The sequence below is a fragment of the Meles meles genome, chromosome 9 (assembly GCF_922984935.1).
Source record: "Meles meles chromosome 9, mMelMel3.1 paternal haplotype, whole genome shotgun sequence".
In the NCBI taxonomy this organism is placed as follows: domain Eukaryota; kingdom Metazoa; phylum Chordata; class Mammalia; order Carnivora; family Mustelidae; genus Meles; species Meles meles.
In genome coordinates this window covers 99,309,355-99,325,308 of record NC_060074.1, presented here as the reverse complement: position 1 = coordinate 99,325,308, position 15,954 = coordinate 99,309,355, and the positions used below count along the sequence as shown (strand labels likewise).

Below are 15,954 nucleotides of genomic sequence, written 5' to 3'. Positions count from 1 at the left end.
ATTGGGACCTTTGTCTTTAGGTCTAAAGGTTGTTAATTTATGTGGGATTCTGTGGACTTAATTTAGTTCAGGGACCCCAAACTAGATTTGGTTTTTGGTAATGCCAAATTTTGGTGTTTTAATTACAGCTTTTTAATGTTGTGTAAGCTTTTCAGGTCATGGGTCCCTTTTGTATGTGTCATTTGATTTGTTTTTATTTTTATCACTAGATGTCTTAAATTGGGTATCCTAGAAGCAGGATATGAAACAGGGATTTCTCCCCCTCCTCCATTTACATTTATTTATTACATTAATCATAGGAATTTCTTGTAGGTGATTTATTGAGGGGCACTCTGCAGGGAAAACTGACAAGGAAGTAAGAAAAGCAGGATAGAGAAGGAGAAAGAGCTGTGTGGGCACATGTATAATTGAGGTTTGGCCCAGTTTATGGCATGTCCCGGGCAGGAGGAAGAGGGGAGGATGAAGGAGCAGGTACTTCTCAGAGACCTTCTGGGCTTGAGCCATTAGGATTTCAGCCCTGAGCATGGCCTTGTGCATCCTTCAGGAGTTAGTTGTGGGCTGTAGAGGGGGTGGGCTGATCACGGTGGGAACTTCATGGGAAAGCAAGCTTGTTTGCTTTCCAAGACAATTCTTCAGAGACGATGGGTGGCTGTAAGTCCTTAGCAGCAGATAGAGAATGGACGGACTCTCCAGTCCTGTTTAAACACTTTTTTTAAAATATTTTATTTATTTATTTGACACACAGAGAGATCACAAGTAGAGCAGCAGACAGAGAGGAGGAAGCATGCTCCCTGCGGAGCAGAGAGCCCGATGTGGGGCTCGATCCCAGGATCCTGAGACCATGACCTGAGCTGAAGGCAGCGGCTTAAACCCACTGAGCCACCCAGGCGCCCCTCCAGTCCTGTTTAGATTTAACTAGGCATCCTAAATTCTAGTTTATTATTTAGGAACAAATATAAAATACATATTTACTGTGATTTAGCTTTCTTTTAAGTAAGCTCTATAGTTACCGAATGGATCTATGATGTTCAACTGTAGAGGAGTGCAATAAAAATTACTATAGAATTGTAAATTTTTCCTTTATAGTCTTTGTATTTACATGTAGTAACATTAAACTTACATTTCTTTAATAATAATAGCAGTTTACCTTTACTAACTTTTTATGCCAGGTACTGTGTTATATTGTGTAAGTGTTTCATTTAATTTTCCCAGTAACCTAATTAAATGTGATTTTATGGTTATGGGTTGGAAAACTGAGGCTTAAGAGAGTTTTTGCATCTTGTATAAGGTTTACAGTACTGGTGAATGGTGGAGCTGGGATTGGAACTCAGGGCAGTCATACTGCAGAGCACACTCTTTCGACTACTGAATGTTACAGCCTTCCTTTACAGATAGTCTGCACTAGTTCCTAAGTTGAGGAGCTGTTTGTGTATGTATGTTATCTCACCAGTTAGCTTATGAGCCCCCTGGAAGGCAAGGACCAAGAATGTATCTGGTTTGGAAACTTCTCCATTATTCCCAACAATACTACAGGTGCTTTAAACATAAATATGTGTTAAATCAGAGAGCAGACTGTCTGCTTCCCCATAATTAATTTGGGCTGTATATCCATACACATAGATATACCAGTTATTTCATTAAGTTTGAAGTCACTAACTTATTAGTAGCTAAGGTTAACAACCTTTCTTTTTGAATTAAGTGGTTTATTCTGTAGTAATTGCTCTGTGCAGTGTGAATAGTGGAATCTTGAAGACTCAGTGACCACCAGTTGCTAGTACAGTTTTTTCCGATATCGAGCTGCCCATATGTCTGACTGAAGGAAAGAGAAGTTTCAGTTAAGGAAACCTGTTGGAGCTCTTTGTGCAAAATCTAATGTTTTCTAATTATAGAGTTATAAGTTTGAAAAACTTAAATGAACCTCAGTTACTAACTGTTGTCTCTTTTATACATATTTAGGTTTTGTAGGTCTGTTTAATCTGCTGCTCTTATGGCCAGGTTTCTTTTTACTTCATTATACTGGATTTGAGGACTTTGAGTTCCCCAATAAAGTAGTATTAATGTGCATTATCATTAACGGCCTTATTGGAACAGTTCTCTCAGAGTTCCTGTGGTTGTGGTATGTACTATTTACTACCCTATGATTTATTAGATACCAGCTAGTGGACTTTTGGATAGTTTAAGCATTTGTATTTCTTTTGTCTTCTGATGGCTTCTTCTGTGCATCTTCTCCCCCTACGCATTTCACACTTTAATAAAGTAACTCCACTAGAGCAGGAACTTTGTTTTTTAACTTCTGTGCACTGACTGTATAGAATAATACCTTATACATAGAAGGAGCTCAATAAATATTTGCTGAATACATATTTGAATGAATGGATGCATATAAATGATCTAAATTTGTAGAAGTGTTTTAAAAGTAGAATGTTATATAAATGAAAGGTGTCATTATCTAATGGAGGTTTATATTCTAAATATGAATAACATGAGTTCTGAGTGAGAATCTAGGGAACTTTAGAGACTTTGGAATGGTTGTTCATAGACTTTTTTTGTTTTATTCTTAGCGCTTTTCATATAGTGAGCTAGATATGTAACCCTGATAAATTTGAGATGTTAACATGTTTTGAAATGTTGTATCAAATATATTGATACGTGATATTGACCCTAAAGTAGTTTGAAGACAATATCATATATGGAATTTAAGAAATCTTTCAAATACAGAGCTTTAAAGTTAGTCATGTTACTATCTAATAGGAACTGAAAAAAACCCACAAATTGTATTTAAGCTCCTAAATGGATTTTACGATATGCCAATTAAGACCACTGACTAGTTTTCCCTTGAAAAGACTGAGACAAAATAGCCTTTTCCATGAAGACTTCCTTAATGCTTTACCTGTACTTTTCCCTCTCCTCAATCATGGAAATTTCGGTTTTCTTGATATTCTTCCACTTACTTCCCTTCATGTAAAACTTAAAGATAGACTTTATCTTATAGTTAATTTATGTCCTTAAGTTTCTTTACTGATCTAAAACACTTTGATATCAGAATCCATTTATTCATTCAATCTTCCATCTTTCATTATGTGTATTTTATGTGATAAGTTTTGTTTTTTTGTTTTGTTTTGTTTTTAATATTTTATTTATTTGACAGAAATCACAACTAGGCAGAGAGGCAGGCAGAGAGAGAGGAGGAAGCAGGCTCCCTATGGAGCAGAAAGCCAGATGCGGGGCTCAATCCCAGGACCCTGGCATCATGACCTGAGCCGAAGGCAGAGGCTTTAACCCACTGAGCCACCCAGGCGCCCCGTGCTAAGTTTTTTTAAGCCAAGAGATTTACATATTTTATTTTCTGTATTAATATATATTGTATACTCTCTCATCCTGTTGCTTCTTTACTATCAATTCTGGTATTTCTTTTGTTCTCTGGTTTCTCTTGCCTCTCTCTACTCTTGATTCTGAACAGATAGAACTACTTACTGATAGTTTTTTTATTGAACTCTATAGAATCATGAGGGATTGTTGATATTCAACCATTTGTTACTACAGTTTAATTATGTACTCACTGTATTTTAACACAGGTTCATGTTTTCTAGGAATTTTAGTTTAAATTAGATAATTTAAAGGCAAAGTAGTATATTTGAAAGCAATTATTAAATTTTTCTTTGGATGTTAGACTAGAGAAGGATTTAGTATGATGCTTATTACATTATTACATTAAGACTCATAATAAACACAGACTATGTCACTACAAATATTATAAAATGCTCATTCTTTATTGAGAGCTCCAGTTTTGTTTTGTTTTTTTAATTTATTTATTTTTTTTCAGCGTAACAGTATTCATTGTTTCTGCACAACACCCAGTGCTCCATGCAATACGTGCCCTCCCTATTACCCCCCACCTAGTTCCCCCAACCTCCCACCCCCGCCCCTTCAAAACCCTCGGGTTGTTTTTCAGAGTCCATAGTCTCTTATGGTTCGCCTCCCCTTCCAATTTTTTTTTTTTTATAAACATATAATGTATTTTTATCCTCAGGGTTACAGGTCTGTGAATCACCAGGTTTATATACTTCACAGCACTCACGATAGCACATACCCTCCCCAATGTCCATAACCCCCTCCCCCTCTCCCAACCCCACCTCCCCCCAGCAACCCCCAGTTTGTTTTGTGAGATTAAGAGTCACTTATGGTTTGTCTCCCTCCCAATCCCATCTTGTTTCATTTATTCTTTTCCTATCGCCCTAACCCCCCCATGTTGCATCTCCACGTCCTCATATCAGGGAGATCATATAATAGTTGTCTTTCTCTAATTGACTTATTTCACTAAGCATGATACCTTCTAGTTCCATCCACGTTGTCGCAAATGGCAAGATTTCATTTCTTTTGATGGCTGCATAGTATTCCATTGCGTATATATACCACATCTTCTTTATCCATTCATCTGTCGATGGACATCTAGGTTCTTTCCAGTTTGGCTATTGTAGACATTGCTGCTATAAACATTCGGGTACACTTGCCCCTTCGGATCACTACGTTTGTATCTTTAGGGTAAATACCCAGTAGTGCAATTGCTGGGTCATAGGGTAGTTCTATTTTCAACATTTTGAGGAACCTCCATGCTGTTTTCCAGAGTGGTTGCACCAGCTTGCATTCCCACCAACAGTGTAGGAGGGTTCTTAGAGCTCCAGTTTTAATTAAACATACAGTAGAGAGTTTTATTATGTTTAGCAGAATTTAATGTAGGCTTTAGGGATGATCAAATAGGAGTTGTGACATGTAATCTCTCTATGTGAGCTTTTTTAGTTTGCTCCCTTAGAAAACATTACATTTAAATAAATAACATGTTTTAGAATTTTTTTAACTTAACTTTTTTTGAATGAAAAGAATAATACATACAAAAGCTTACAAAAGGATATACAATGAAAAGGAAATGTTTTCTCTCTTTCACTTTAAATCTCCATTCTTTTTTCCCAGAGGCAACTATTATTAACTTCTAAACCTTCTACAAAATTTTCTATACATGTAGAAATGTTTATCAGTCTCCTGATCCACCCCCAATCTGGCTTATTTTTAACATGCAAATGGGGACATGCTATGGATATTGTTTTGTACTTGCTTTTTTTCCCTGATTGTTTTGTAAATCTTTACATATCAGCAGTTAGGTTCAACTCATTTTTTTAAAGCCTATGTAGTGTTCTAGTATATTATGTTCCAATCCATTATGTGATATACCAGGTAGAATATAATGTGTTTTACCTGTTCTTTATTGGTAGACATTTTAAGTTCCCAGTGCTTTGCTTTGTAAATAAAGTGGCATTGAATATCCTCCTATTTATCTTTGTATGTATACTTAAGTCATCTGTAGGTTAAATGCCAATAAGTGGAAAAGCCTGAGTCAGTCATACAGATTTTAGATTTTGATAGAGAATTGCAGTATCAGTCCCCATGGAGGGAGCACTATTTATTTTCCCAAATGGTATATGAGTATGTATTGTTGAATAGATAAATTGGACATTCATAGTCTTATATTACGATAAAAGCTATTTTATCCTTACCTAGAATGGATTTTTCAGGATCTCAAGAAGTTTTATTTTTCAGATATACTTTGACACTAGAGTGATTAAGAGTACTAATGGTAACGGTTCAGTAGCAGCAAACCAATCAGTAATGAAACAAACACATCCCTTAAATTCTGGGTGTTCTTGGCAACAAAACAAGTATAAGAAGCATATCTCTATATATTTTACATCTTTTTAAATCATAAGAAAATACACATTTAAATCAGAACTCATAATCTGCATGTAGGATGATTTCCTTCTTTTTTGGGGGGATCAGGGTTATTGTATGTTTAACTATAAAAAGAACAGTAAACTTCAGCTTACATAACCCAAGTGCTGAGTAGTAAACCACAGATTTCAAAGTGTGGTTGTGAACTTTTTTTTTTTTTTGTAAATTAAAGATAAGTACTTGTCACTGATTTTTTTTATTTAAAAACAAAACAAAACTGAGGTGCATTGTTAAGCCCATATCCTGTACCATTTGTATAGATGTTGAATGATAGTACCTAGTTCTTTGTCTCAGCATTTCCTAAAGTGAGTCCCTGAAATGATAATAGATGACGAAAGGATTCAACCATCAGCTAAATTGGGAAAAGCTGGTGTAAGTCAAACAGTTTTGTTAATACTTTGTTTCAGATTCTTTGTGATTGTACTTTGTATTAAATCTCTAAAAACATATGCCACATTAAAAATTTTTTTCGACCTCTTGAACTGTCTTTTCACAGAGCAGCTCGTGTGTGGTAGGAACTACTAGTGCTTGAGTTCTCTTTACTGAAGTGACAAGAACTGATGGTACAGCCTCTATTGAAATGTTGAGTGACACTTTATCAAGAGATAGGCTCTTTTTTTGCAGGACAGTATTAATTCTGTCATACACTGAGCTAGAATTTAGTAGTTTAGAATTTCTGTGAGTCTGTTAATTATATACATTATGGTTTTATCTTGGCTTATAGTTAATTAATCTTTCTTTCTTTCCTTAAGTAACCTCTGCCTGCAATGTGGGGCTCAATCTCATGACCCTGAGAGCAGGAGTGTCTTGCTTTATCTACTGAGCTAGCCAGGCACCCCTATTTTCTTTTTATACACCCACATTATTAGTCTGTATAAATGGCTTACCTATTTGGTATAATGCTTCCTTTCATTTTTTCCCTTCAACTAAATAAAACTATTTCCAGAGTGGTAATTCAAAATTTGATACCAACATTGAAAGTTCAAGGTGAAAAGAAAATGAAGAACTTATATTGTGGTTAGAACAGTTACACAAAAAAGGAAAACAAGAAGGAAGTATCCTTAAAAAATTGTCAGCTCTTTTCATTGCTAACCCAAACCAAAAGAGCAACACAGATCTGAAGACTATTTTAGTTTTCATGAGGGTGAGATATTTTTGCTTTGCTGACAGACTTGTAAGTTGGCTTATCATTTAGAAGTCAGTGTTGTGAAGTATTGTCCTGAAGTTTAATTAATTTTCTTTGTTAGCTAGGTATCACAAAACTATAAGAGCTCTTTTGACAGTTGTATAAAAAATGTTAGTGAAATAGAAGCTGTACATCCAATGTTGAATAATATCTGTAAGCAAATTTTGAAAATAGTATGAAATACTTGAAAATTTTATTCTTATATATTTGGACTTTTTAATATTTGAAGGTAAACTTTAAAAAAATCATCCTAGTTGCTTTATTGCTTCTCAGTCTGCCCTAAGCTTTAGTCTTTACTTCTGATATTTCATGCCTCTATTTTCTTTGGTGGTTTTACTTTTTTCATATGGAAATGTTTATTTTCTTTTTTTCCTTTTTAGGGGCTGCTTTCTTACCTCATCATTGATAGGCACACTTGCACTAAGCCTTACAATACCTCTGTCCATAATAGCTGACATGTGTATGCAAAAGGTAAGGCAAACTGTTCATTAGATATTTTAGATGAATTTTTTTTGGGAGAATGTGCACAAGAGAGCATGAGTGGGGAGGAGAGGCAGAGGAGAAAGAATCTCAAGCAGACTCCCCGCTGAGAGTGGAGCCCCACGTGGGACTTGATCTCATGACACTGACATCATGATCTGAGCTGAAATAAAAAATCTGACACTTAACCAACTGAGTCACCCAGGTCCCCCTATTTTAGATGGATTTTTAAAACGGAGTAGTGAAAGTTAGGGCATATGATTAAATTATAACCGTACAACCATGATTACAACCTGCTCTACCTCTCTAAGGTGCTTTACTATATAGAGATATAAAAAGTATCAAAGAAATAGATAATCTCATACATTTTTAACTTTTTTTTTTTTTCTTAATTTCTAAGATAAGGACAGTATCTTAAATGTAGTTCTCCAGTTTGGGAGCTAGTTATTCCACATTTCATTGGTAAGTCAGTGGTATAGAATAGAGGATGGGATATATTTTATTATATAAGTAGTGGTATTTTGATTCCTAAGATAAATTCCAAAGATTCCTTAATATTGCAGTAATATTATAAATATAAGCAACATAGGAATTATGTTTCTCGGTAAATGCTCATTTCTGTCAGGACTCAGGAGGGCAGGTGCTCTGTCCCTCTTCTGTGATGTCCTGGTCTGGATGCAGGGATTTTTATGGCAAACATTGGCAATGATAACATCACAGAAAAGAGAATCTCTCCCTGCAGCATGAAGCAAGGAGTTTCTTTACTGCTTCTAGGAGTAACAAGGAGAAAAGAGGCATACCATATATATAGTGCTAAAAGATGTAGTGTAGTCATTTATCACTCATTTCAAAGTTTACAGACTTTTTTTGAAGGGTTTTTTTGTTGTTTTTGTTTTGTTGTTGTTTAAATATTTTATTTATTTGACAGACAGAGATCACAAGTAGGCAGAGAGGCAGGCAGAGAGAGGGGGGGAAGCAGGCTCCCCGCCGAGCAGGGAGCCCGATGCGGGGCTCGATCCCAGGACCCTGGGATCATGACCTGAGCTGAAGGCAGAGGCTTAACCCACTGAACCACCCAGGCACCCATTGTTTTGTTTTTTTAAGAGAGAAAGTATGAACAGGGAGAGGCAGAGAGAGAGAATCTTAAGTAGGCTCCACAGCCCAACTGGAGCCTAGCACAGGACTTGATCTCAACACAGGGCTCAGTGACACATCCTGAGATCATGATCTGAGCCAAAATCAAGAGTCAGATGCTTAACTGACTGACCCACCCAGGCTCCCCTGAACTCCCAAGTATTAAGTAACAAAATGGGGTATGTGCGTGTGTGCACACGTGCGCGTGCTTTGGCTTAATAAAATTTGAAGAGAAAATACTTAAAAGCCCAAAGGCTTATAATATATAGAAGTTAGAATCAGATTTTTAAAGTGATTTTTCTTTAGATCTTTGTGCAGTTCATAGGATAAAGGCAAAATACTCCAATTGATAATATATTCTAAACAATTCTGTGCTGATATTTACTTTGTTTCATGGCTCAGTGAATTCTTATTTATTTGTCATGGTTAAAAACAGAGAGCTTCTCCTTAATTGAGAATTATCTTATGTACCATGCATTTTCAAAGAATGTGAATATTATAAAATATACATAACACTAAAGTTACACATCATTAGATTCTTTACAGATTTGAATAATAGCCAGGTCCTTCCACATCTCAGGATCTTGAATATCAACCAAACTTGCTCTAGTGAAACTGGGAAAGTATTGTTATTAGAGGATTTTGGTAGACTACTGTGTAAATGAATTTTTCTGTACTATATTTTGAAAACATCAGCTTTTGCAGATTTGAAAAATAAAAATTGAAGGTTAATTTTAGGATTAAAAAAGAACTGTCACAGGGGACCTAATTTTATTAAATGATTATGTAATTTGTTTAATCAAATACTTTGATAGGACAAAACAGAAGAAAAGGGAAAATGAAAATAAATAAACAAATAATTGATTGAATAATTAGAAAAACATAACCAGTCCTTTGTTGATTGTCTTCACATCTAGAATTAGCCAGTTAAATGAGCAGGGGGTGGGCCTTTTGGTGGGTGGGAATTGAGGGTAAGAAGATACCTTCTAGAAAAAGTGGCAGGGTGTGCCCCAGAGCTGTAGAAACAGGAGGGGCATCTGGATGGCTCAGTTTACATTTTAGCGGCCTCAGGTTCAGGTCATGATCCAGGTCCTGAGATCCAGCCTGGTCTCAGGGACCCTGCTTAGCTGCCTCTCCCTCTGCTCCTCCCCCTGCTCATGCTCTCTCTCTCTAATGTAAACCAGGAGGAAAAAACAAACAAACAGGAAAATCTACTTTCATGGGGTTTTTGATTCTAATAGCCAGCTGTATTTATATATAGTTTCTGAAATTAGCAGTTATCAATATCTTTTATCATGCCTAAAGTAAATCGTTACCTATTTAATATAATTGATGTTTTGTGTAATAGGAAGCATCTTGGATTGTATTCAGATTTGTATTCACATATATTCAGGTTTTTAGATATTTTTTGTAATGTAGACAATATTTTGTATAATAAATGTCTTCATTTGAAAAATTGTCTTCATAGCTTGTTGGAAATCAAATTAGAAGTTTTTTATTATGTGGTGACATAAATAACTTGCGTCATTACAAGGGAACTTTGTCTTTAAAAGTCAAGTAGGGTTTTACCTACCTTACAAAGTTTGCTTTTACTCAGTTATAAAATAGGCTGAATGTTCATGAAGCCACTCTTACCAATTCTGTCTACATTTTTAACTCATTAGTCTTCAGTTTTCATACTTTTTCTGGTCTTGGGTCATATAAGTGTATTATGGTTTTTCTTGATTATATATATTCTTGCAAATATTCCTGGAATATGTTATAACGGTAATTTGATAACAGCATGAAGGGTTTTTAGTTTCTCTTACTGAATGCTCTTTCCTGGGTCTTAGACTAACAGCCCGTGTGTGTATCATACAAGCAGGACATGCATGTTAAAAGTTGTCAGTGATTATTCTTGTGTTATGCATTGTGAGCCCCTCATAAAAAATATTCTCATAAAACCCCATTACTCTGACCAATGGTGCTATGAAATGGAGTGGTACCCACCAAAAGGAGTCTTGCCTGTGATCCTACCTCACTTTTTTTTTTTTTTCACACTTAAAGAGGGCAAACACAGTTTTTCTGATCTATTTTAAAGATAGGAGTTACTATTTTCATCATTATTTGAAGGAGATCACACCAGTGGGTTGCAGTAAGTCTCAATCAGTGCAGCCTTCTTTGACAATTGTTTTTGATCTTTGTTGTATCTAGATGGCGTTTCTTCACTTTATGGCATCTCATTATATTTAATTTTCTTGAGAACCCTGATAAAGTGATGTAGTGGGGGCTTAGCTTTGATGATATCCAAGGGGCTTTTCATCAACTGGGGCTCTGCTTGCTGCTTGTCTTTTCTGGCTCACATTTTAGTAAAAGTATTCCTATTTGTTGTCTTTATTTTACTTAGCCGTGATTTCCTTTTGGAATTTTTCATTTGTTACTACAGAAACAAACTAGTTTTAAGAGTCAGGATTAGAATTTTTTGCAAATTGTTAATAAAAGGTTTGCAAAAGTTGCACCTAAGTGTTTATCTGTTTTTGGTGCCATCTTTAAGAAACTGTCACATAGCACAGCATATCACAGCATACTGTAACATAGTTTTCAAAAATGTGAGTTTTTGAAGGTGACTTTAGACACTGAAGGGGAGGATCTACTTTAAAGTCAGCAGTAATCCGTTAAAAAAAAAAAGGGTATCATGATGTAGAAGACAAAACTTAACGTTTTGTTATTCCGCTCCTGGATGTATTATACCTAATAAATGAAAAGTGTGCCTTCTGGCTTTCCTTTAGATCCATTCCCAAGCAAGACATAATTTTGTTGGTAATTTAAGCAAGTGGAATCATACGTTGATTTCTGAATCCTCATATTTGATAATAACATACTTAATAACATACTGTCAGTGCTTAGTATTCTCGGTGTTTTAACTTATTCCTACAAATTTTCATAAATAGAAAACTTATGTTAAAGGAGAAAATTGTCTTAATGATAATTATGGGGTTTTTTTGTTTTTATTTTTAGGTGCAGTTTTCTTGGTTATTTTTTGCAGGCGCTATCCCTGTATTTTTTTCATTTTTTATTGTAACTCTCTTATGCCATTATAATAATTGGGATCCTGTGATGGTGGGAATCAGAAGAATTTTTGCCTTTATATGCAGAAAACATCGAATTCAGAGGTTGGTTTGGTTCCAGTATAAGTAAAAAATATATTCTTTGCTAAATAAACTGGAAATGATATGCTGGCCTACTATGAAGAATTATTGAAAGATTATCGTTTATATATGTATTATGCCAGGTAAAATAATTTGTTGAGATCCTTTGGGTGGTAAGATAGTTTCTTCACAACTACTTTTAAAAAATGTTTTGATTTACAGGTAAAACCAAAGTGCTTATTGTTTTGGTGTAATGAATTTAAACATAGAAAAAATGTTCACTGGTGTGAATAAGATTTATAATAAAACATGATAACACTGCCTCAAATTTTTTCAGTTTTTTCTTTTTTAAAAGATTTTTATTTTTGCATCATACTAAAGTAAGAACTTGGGGCAAGTTGTTGAGAAATCTTGCCCTAATTTTAGTTCTGACCTCACAGCATCAAGATAATGGAATAGATCATTTTTAAGAGCTCTTTTCAGTTTTAAAGCTTTCCTTAACTATTATCATAATTTTTTTTTAAGGGTTCCTGAAGACAGTGAACAGTGTGAGAGTCTCATTCCTATGCACGGTGTTTCTCAGGAGGATGGAGCTAGTTAGCTGTTGTCTGTAGTCCAGGTTTGTATAAGCTTCTTTATTCCTGTAATGCTCAAATACAGAATTGGTTTTCCATAATTAGCTTTTTCAGGGCAGCATAGTCTAGATGGTAAAAGACGAGCTCTAGAGTCACGCTGCCTGGGTTCCAGTTCTAGCTTCTTCATGTACTTAGCTATGTAAGGTTATTAACCTTGCCTCAGTTTTCTTATTTGTGAAATGGGGTTATAGTAGTCCTTCTCTCATTAGATTAATTCAAGTATTAAATACTTGGTAAGTTGAAACTGTGTGCAAATGAAGTGATCCCACGTTTAACTATTACTTTTATTCATACTAAGAATCATCATTTTATGTAATAGTATACTTTAGAAAAATATTTTTCCCGTAGTATAAACTTGAAAAAAATGTATTATTTTGGTGTATATCCAGTCTTTTCTCTATACATGTGTGTGTGTTTTCCCTAACTAGCATAGTGTATATCCTGATTGACTATGATTTTTCATTTACTGTTTCAAGAACATTTCCCCATTCCTAAAAAATTTTAAGAAATACTATCTTTTCTTATATTTATGACATGACAAATGAGTACATGATATTTTATCTTTCACTGAATGAATGCCTGAAATACATCTAACATATATTTTTGGCATGTATAAAAGTGGTTATATATCCACTTAGAGTGAGAGATCACAGTTAATTATTGAAATTTGAGAGCTTCAGGTCCCTTTTATACTGAAATGTTTCCTGATTGCACTGAGCTTCCCTGGCTCACTCAGAACACTGAGCAGCTGTTGTCACCTCCCTGCACTCATATTGGACTTTGAAGCTTAATTGTTACTGTCTTCATGGTACATTTACCTCTAACCTAGGGCTAATTGTCTTGGTTCTGGATTTCTTTGGTCAACCAATTTTTTGTTCTAGCTTTTATTGTTATGATGGTTATACATGCACATAGTTCACAGAGTTAGAATTCTACAAGATTTCTTGTATAAAGCAGCTGCCACCCACCCTGCTCTGCCTGTTCTGCTTTTGCTCATGTCCTACTCTGAGGAATCACTTTATACTCGTAGTCTCTTGTTTTGATCCCTGCTTCCTGCTTCCCCACCCATGCCACACACAGTCTCTCTAAGTACCCTGCTTATACTTTTATTTCTTGATTTCTCCATTTTAGGCATCATCAGTCTGTTTTCCCACTTCGGTAGATGAGGATAGATTACTTTTAAGTTTCCCCCTCCTTTGCCTCCACCCAATTTACCTGCCTTCTCACCTCCTGATCTCAGTGTAGTTATTGTATAAGTCTGGATAGATCTATAAGCAGTGTTTGCAATGTTATGATTATATAACTGTTACTCGGGTAACTGAGTCATGTTGGATTGTGCCTGGCATTTCCCCAATCCAGAGACCCTCTATTTACCCCTTATAGAGAATACATCTCACATCTTCTCCTGGGATGGAGAAGAGGCACTTGACAAGCTGTGAAAAGTAAGGCAGGGTATCTGAATGTGTAACTGCTTTTTCTAAAAGCCATGCTAATTTTCTTGTTCTTTGGTGTTTCTTCACCCCTCTTTTTAGAGAGATCTGGCTGGCTGTTGTTTTCTTGTCTCTGCTCTTCTCTTTGTTCATGTGATTTATTCCTTTAAAAAAAAAAACCCTTTATTGTTGTTCTCCTGAGCTTTTGGGGACAGAGTGGAACTAAATATGTTTACTTGCTATCTTCAAGCTAAAAAAAAAAAATCCATATAGTTATTCTTTAAAGCTTTCTAGTACTATAATTTATGCACACTCTCCCTAGTATGCTGTTCATTATTTCCATGTTCACACTCATGCCCACCCCCACCCAGGCAAGGATTCAGTATTTTTGGAAGTGAGAGCTGGATAAAGGGGAGATCGTGAAGATGGGCTGCAGTAGTGTTTAAAGGACAGGTGTGGCAGGAGTCTTTGTCTCCATGGGGTAATGATGGGGTATGCCATGAACAAAACTGTTACTCTGCGGGGCGCCTGGGTGGCTCAATGGATTAAGCCACTGCCTTCGGCTCGGTTCATGATCCCAGGGTCCTGGGATTGAGCCCCGCATCCGGCTCTCTGCTCCGCAGGGAGCCTGCTTCCTCCTCTCTCTCTGCCTCTCTCTCTGCCTGCCTCTCTGCCTACTTGTGATCTCTCTCTCTGTCAAATAAATAAATAAAATCTTAAAAAATATATATATATAAAAAAAAACCTGTTACTCTGCTGTCTTTAGCAGTGTTGGCTGTCAGCCTTCAACAGTAGTATGGAACTTCCTTCTATGAGTTCTTAGTACTCACCTCCGGTTCCAGTATCCAGTTATTAAGTACATAAACTGTGTTTGATATATATTTCAATGTTAAGATAATTTGCTTTCTGCAATATGAACTGTAGAAAATTAAAGCTATGACGGTTATAAACTAATGACGATTTTGTGTTTGTTTTTATTTTTAGCTTGATAATGGAACATTATGCAGTGAAGAGACAATCTCTGGCAAGTTTTTGTAGAAAATGTTTCAGTGCCTAGTCTGAAAAATAACAGTTTCAGTTGTTTGGAACTCTAAAATATATTTTCCTCATATCTGTTTTCTTCATTTCATAATGAAGTACTTTGCTGTGTAGCTGTGTACATATCACTGCAGTTATAGGAAGTTCCAATCCACAGTCCCTCTAAAGGACCAACCTGCCTTACACATCTCAAGGAATTCAGCTGATGAAATAATTTGAACTAATCAAGGAATAGAATTCTAATGTTCTGGACACTTTATTTTTACATATTATTTGTTAAATGCTGGCCTATATTATGAAAATGTTTTCAAGAAATCATTTAAGTATATAGCTCAGTATTTCTTAACAGATAAAGTGATGAAGTAAGCTGCCTATAATAGGTACGGATTATATTTAGTAGAATATTGCAAATTAACAACACAGAAAAAATGCTTAATTTTATGCAAGTGTGTCCATGTAAATTTAGTGGGACTTTAAAGATCACACTACATAAACTGTATTATCCTTTCCTAGCATTAGGTGCCTTGTATTTTAAATCTGTGACAAACTATGACAAATTTTTAAAGGGGAAATATTATTGTAAAATGAAGAATTATGTATTTCTAAAGGCTCTATTGCTGTAAATTTAATGGTTAAAGCTCTGCTTAATTTAGAGTTTTGAAGAAATATTCTGTCTTCAATTAAGACATTTTCATAATGGAATGATTTAAATTGAAGTGATAAAGAGTATTATTAAAATAAAATGTTTATATATATATGTCTTTGTGTATGACAGATCTATTAATTGGTTTCTGATTTTTTTTCATATATAAATGTGCCCAATTACTCCAGAACTGGATGCCTCTACTTTTCCTAAATAAATGTTTAATAACTAAAATACCAAAGAAGGCAAAAAGAGATTCTACTTTAAAAATTTCATTTGAATTTTTCCTCTACCAAGCTTAAATATAAAGTACTCTTAATTACAACTTTTAAACTTAGGTTTTATGGTGTACTTCTTGTGCAACTGCCCCTGTTCACTGTAGAACATCAGTGAATGAACATGTCTCAGGATTCATCTGGACCCATTTCCTTTTCAAGTCGTGTGAGAATAATTCATTCCTCTTCAAAGTTTCTTAACAGTTCTGACTTTTTAAATTCCC

The 15,954-nt window shown here is 35.2% G+C and overlaps 1 protein-coding gene across 1 annotated transcript in view; it reads left to right on the top strand.

The window, feature by feature from the left end:
* The window catches only part of SLC35F5 (solute carrier family 35 member F5), a 39,750-nt gene extending 24,181 nt beyond the window's left edge, over positions 1-15,569 (top strand). The window contains exons 12-16 of the mRNA XM_046019201.1: positions 1,957-2,116; positions 7,348-7,438; positions 11,579-11,733; positions 12,235-12,328; positions 14,759-15,569. Of these exons, the coding sequence (XP_045875157.1) occupies positions 1,957-2,116; positions 7,348-7,438; positions 11,579-11,733; positions 12,235-12,310 (482 nt within the window). The 3' untranslated portion in view covers positions 12,311-12,328; positions 14,759-15,569. The remainder of the gene's footprint in view (positions 1-1,956; positions 2,117-7,347; positions 7,439-11,578; positions 11,734-12,234; positions 12,329-14,758) is intronic.
* Positions 15,570-15,954: the final 385 nt, after the last annotated feature.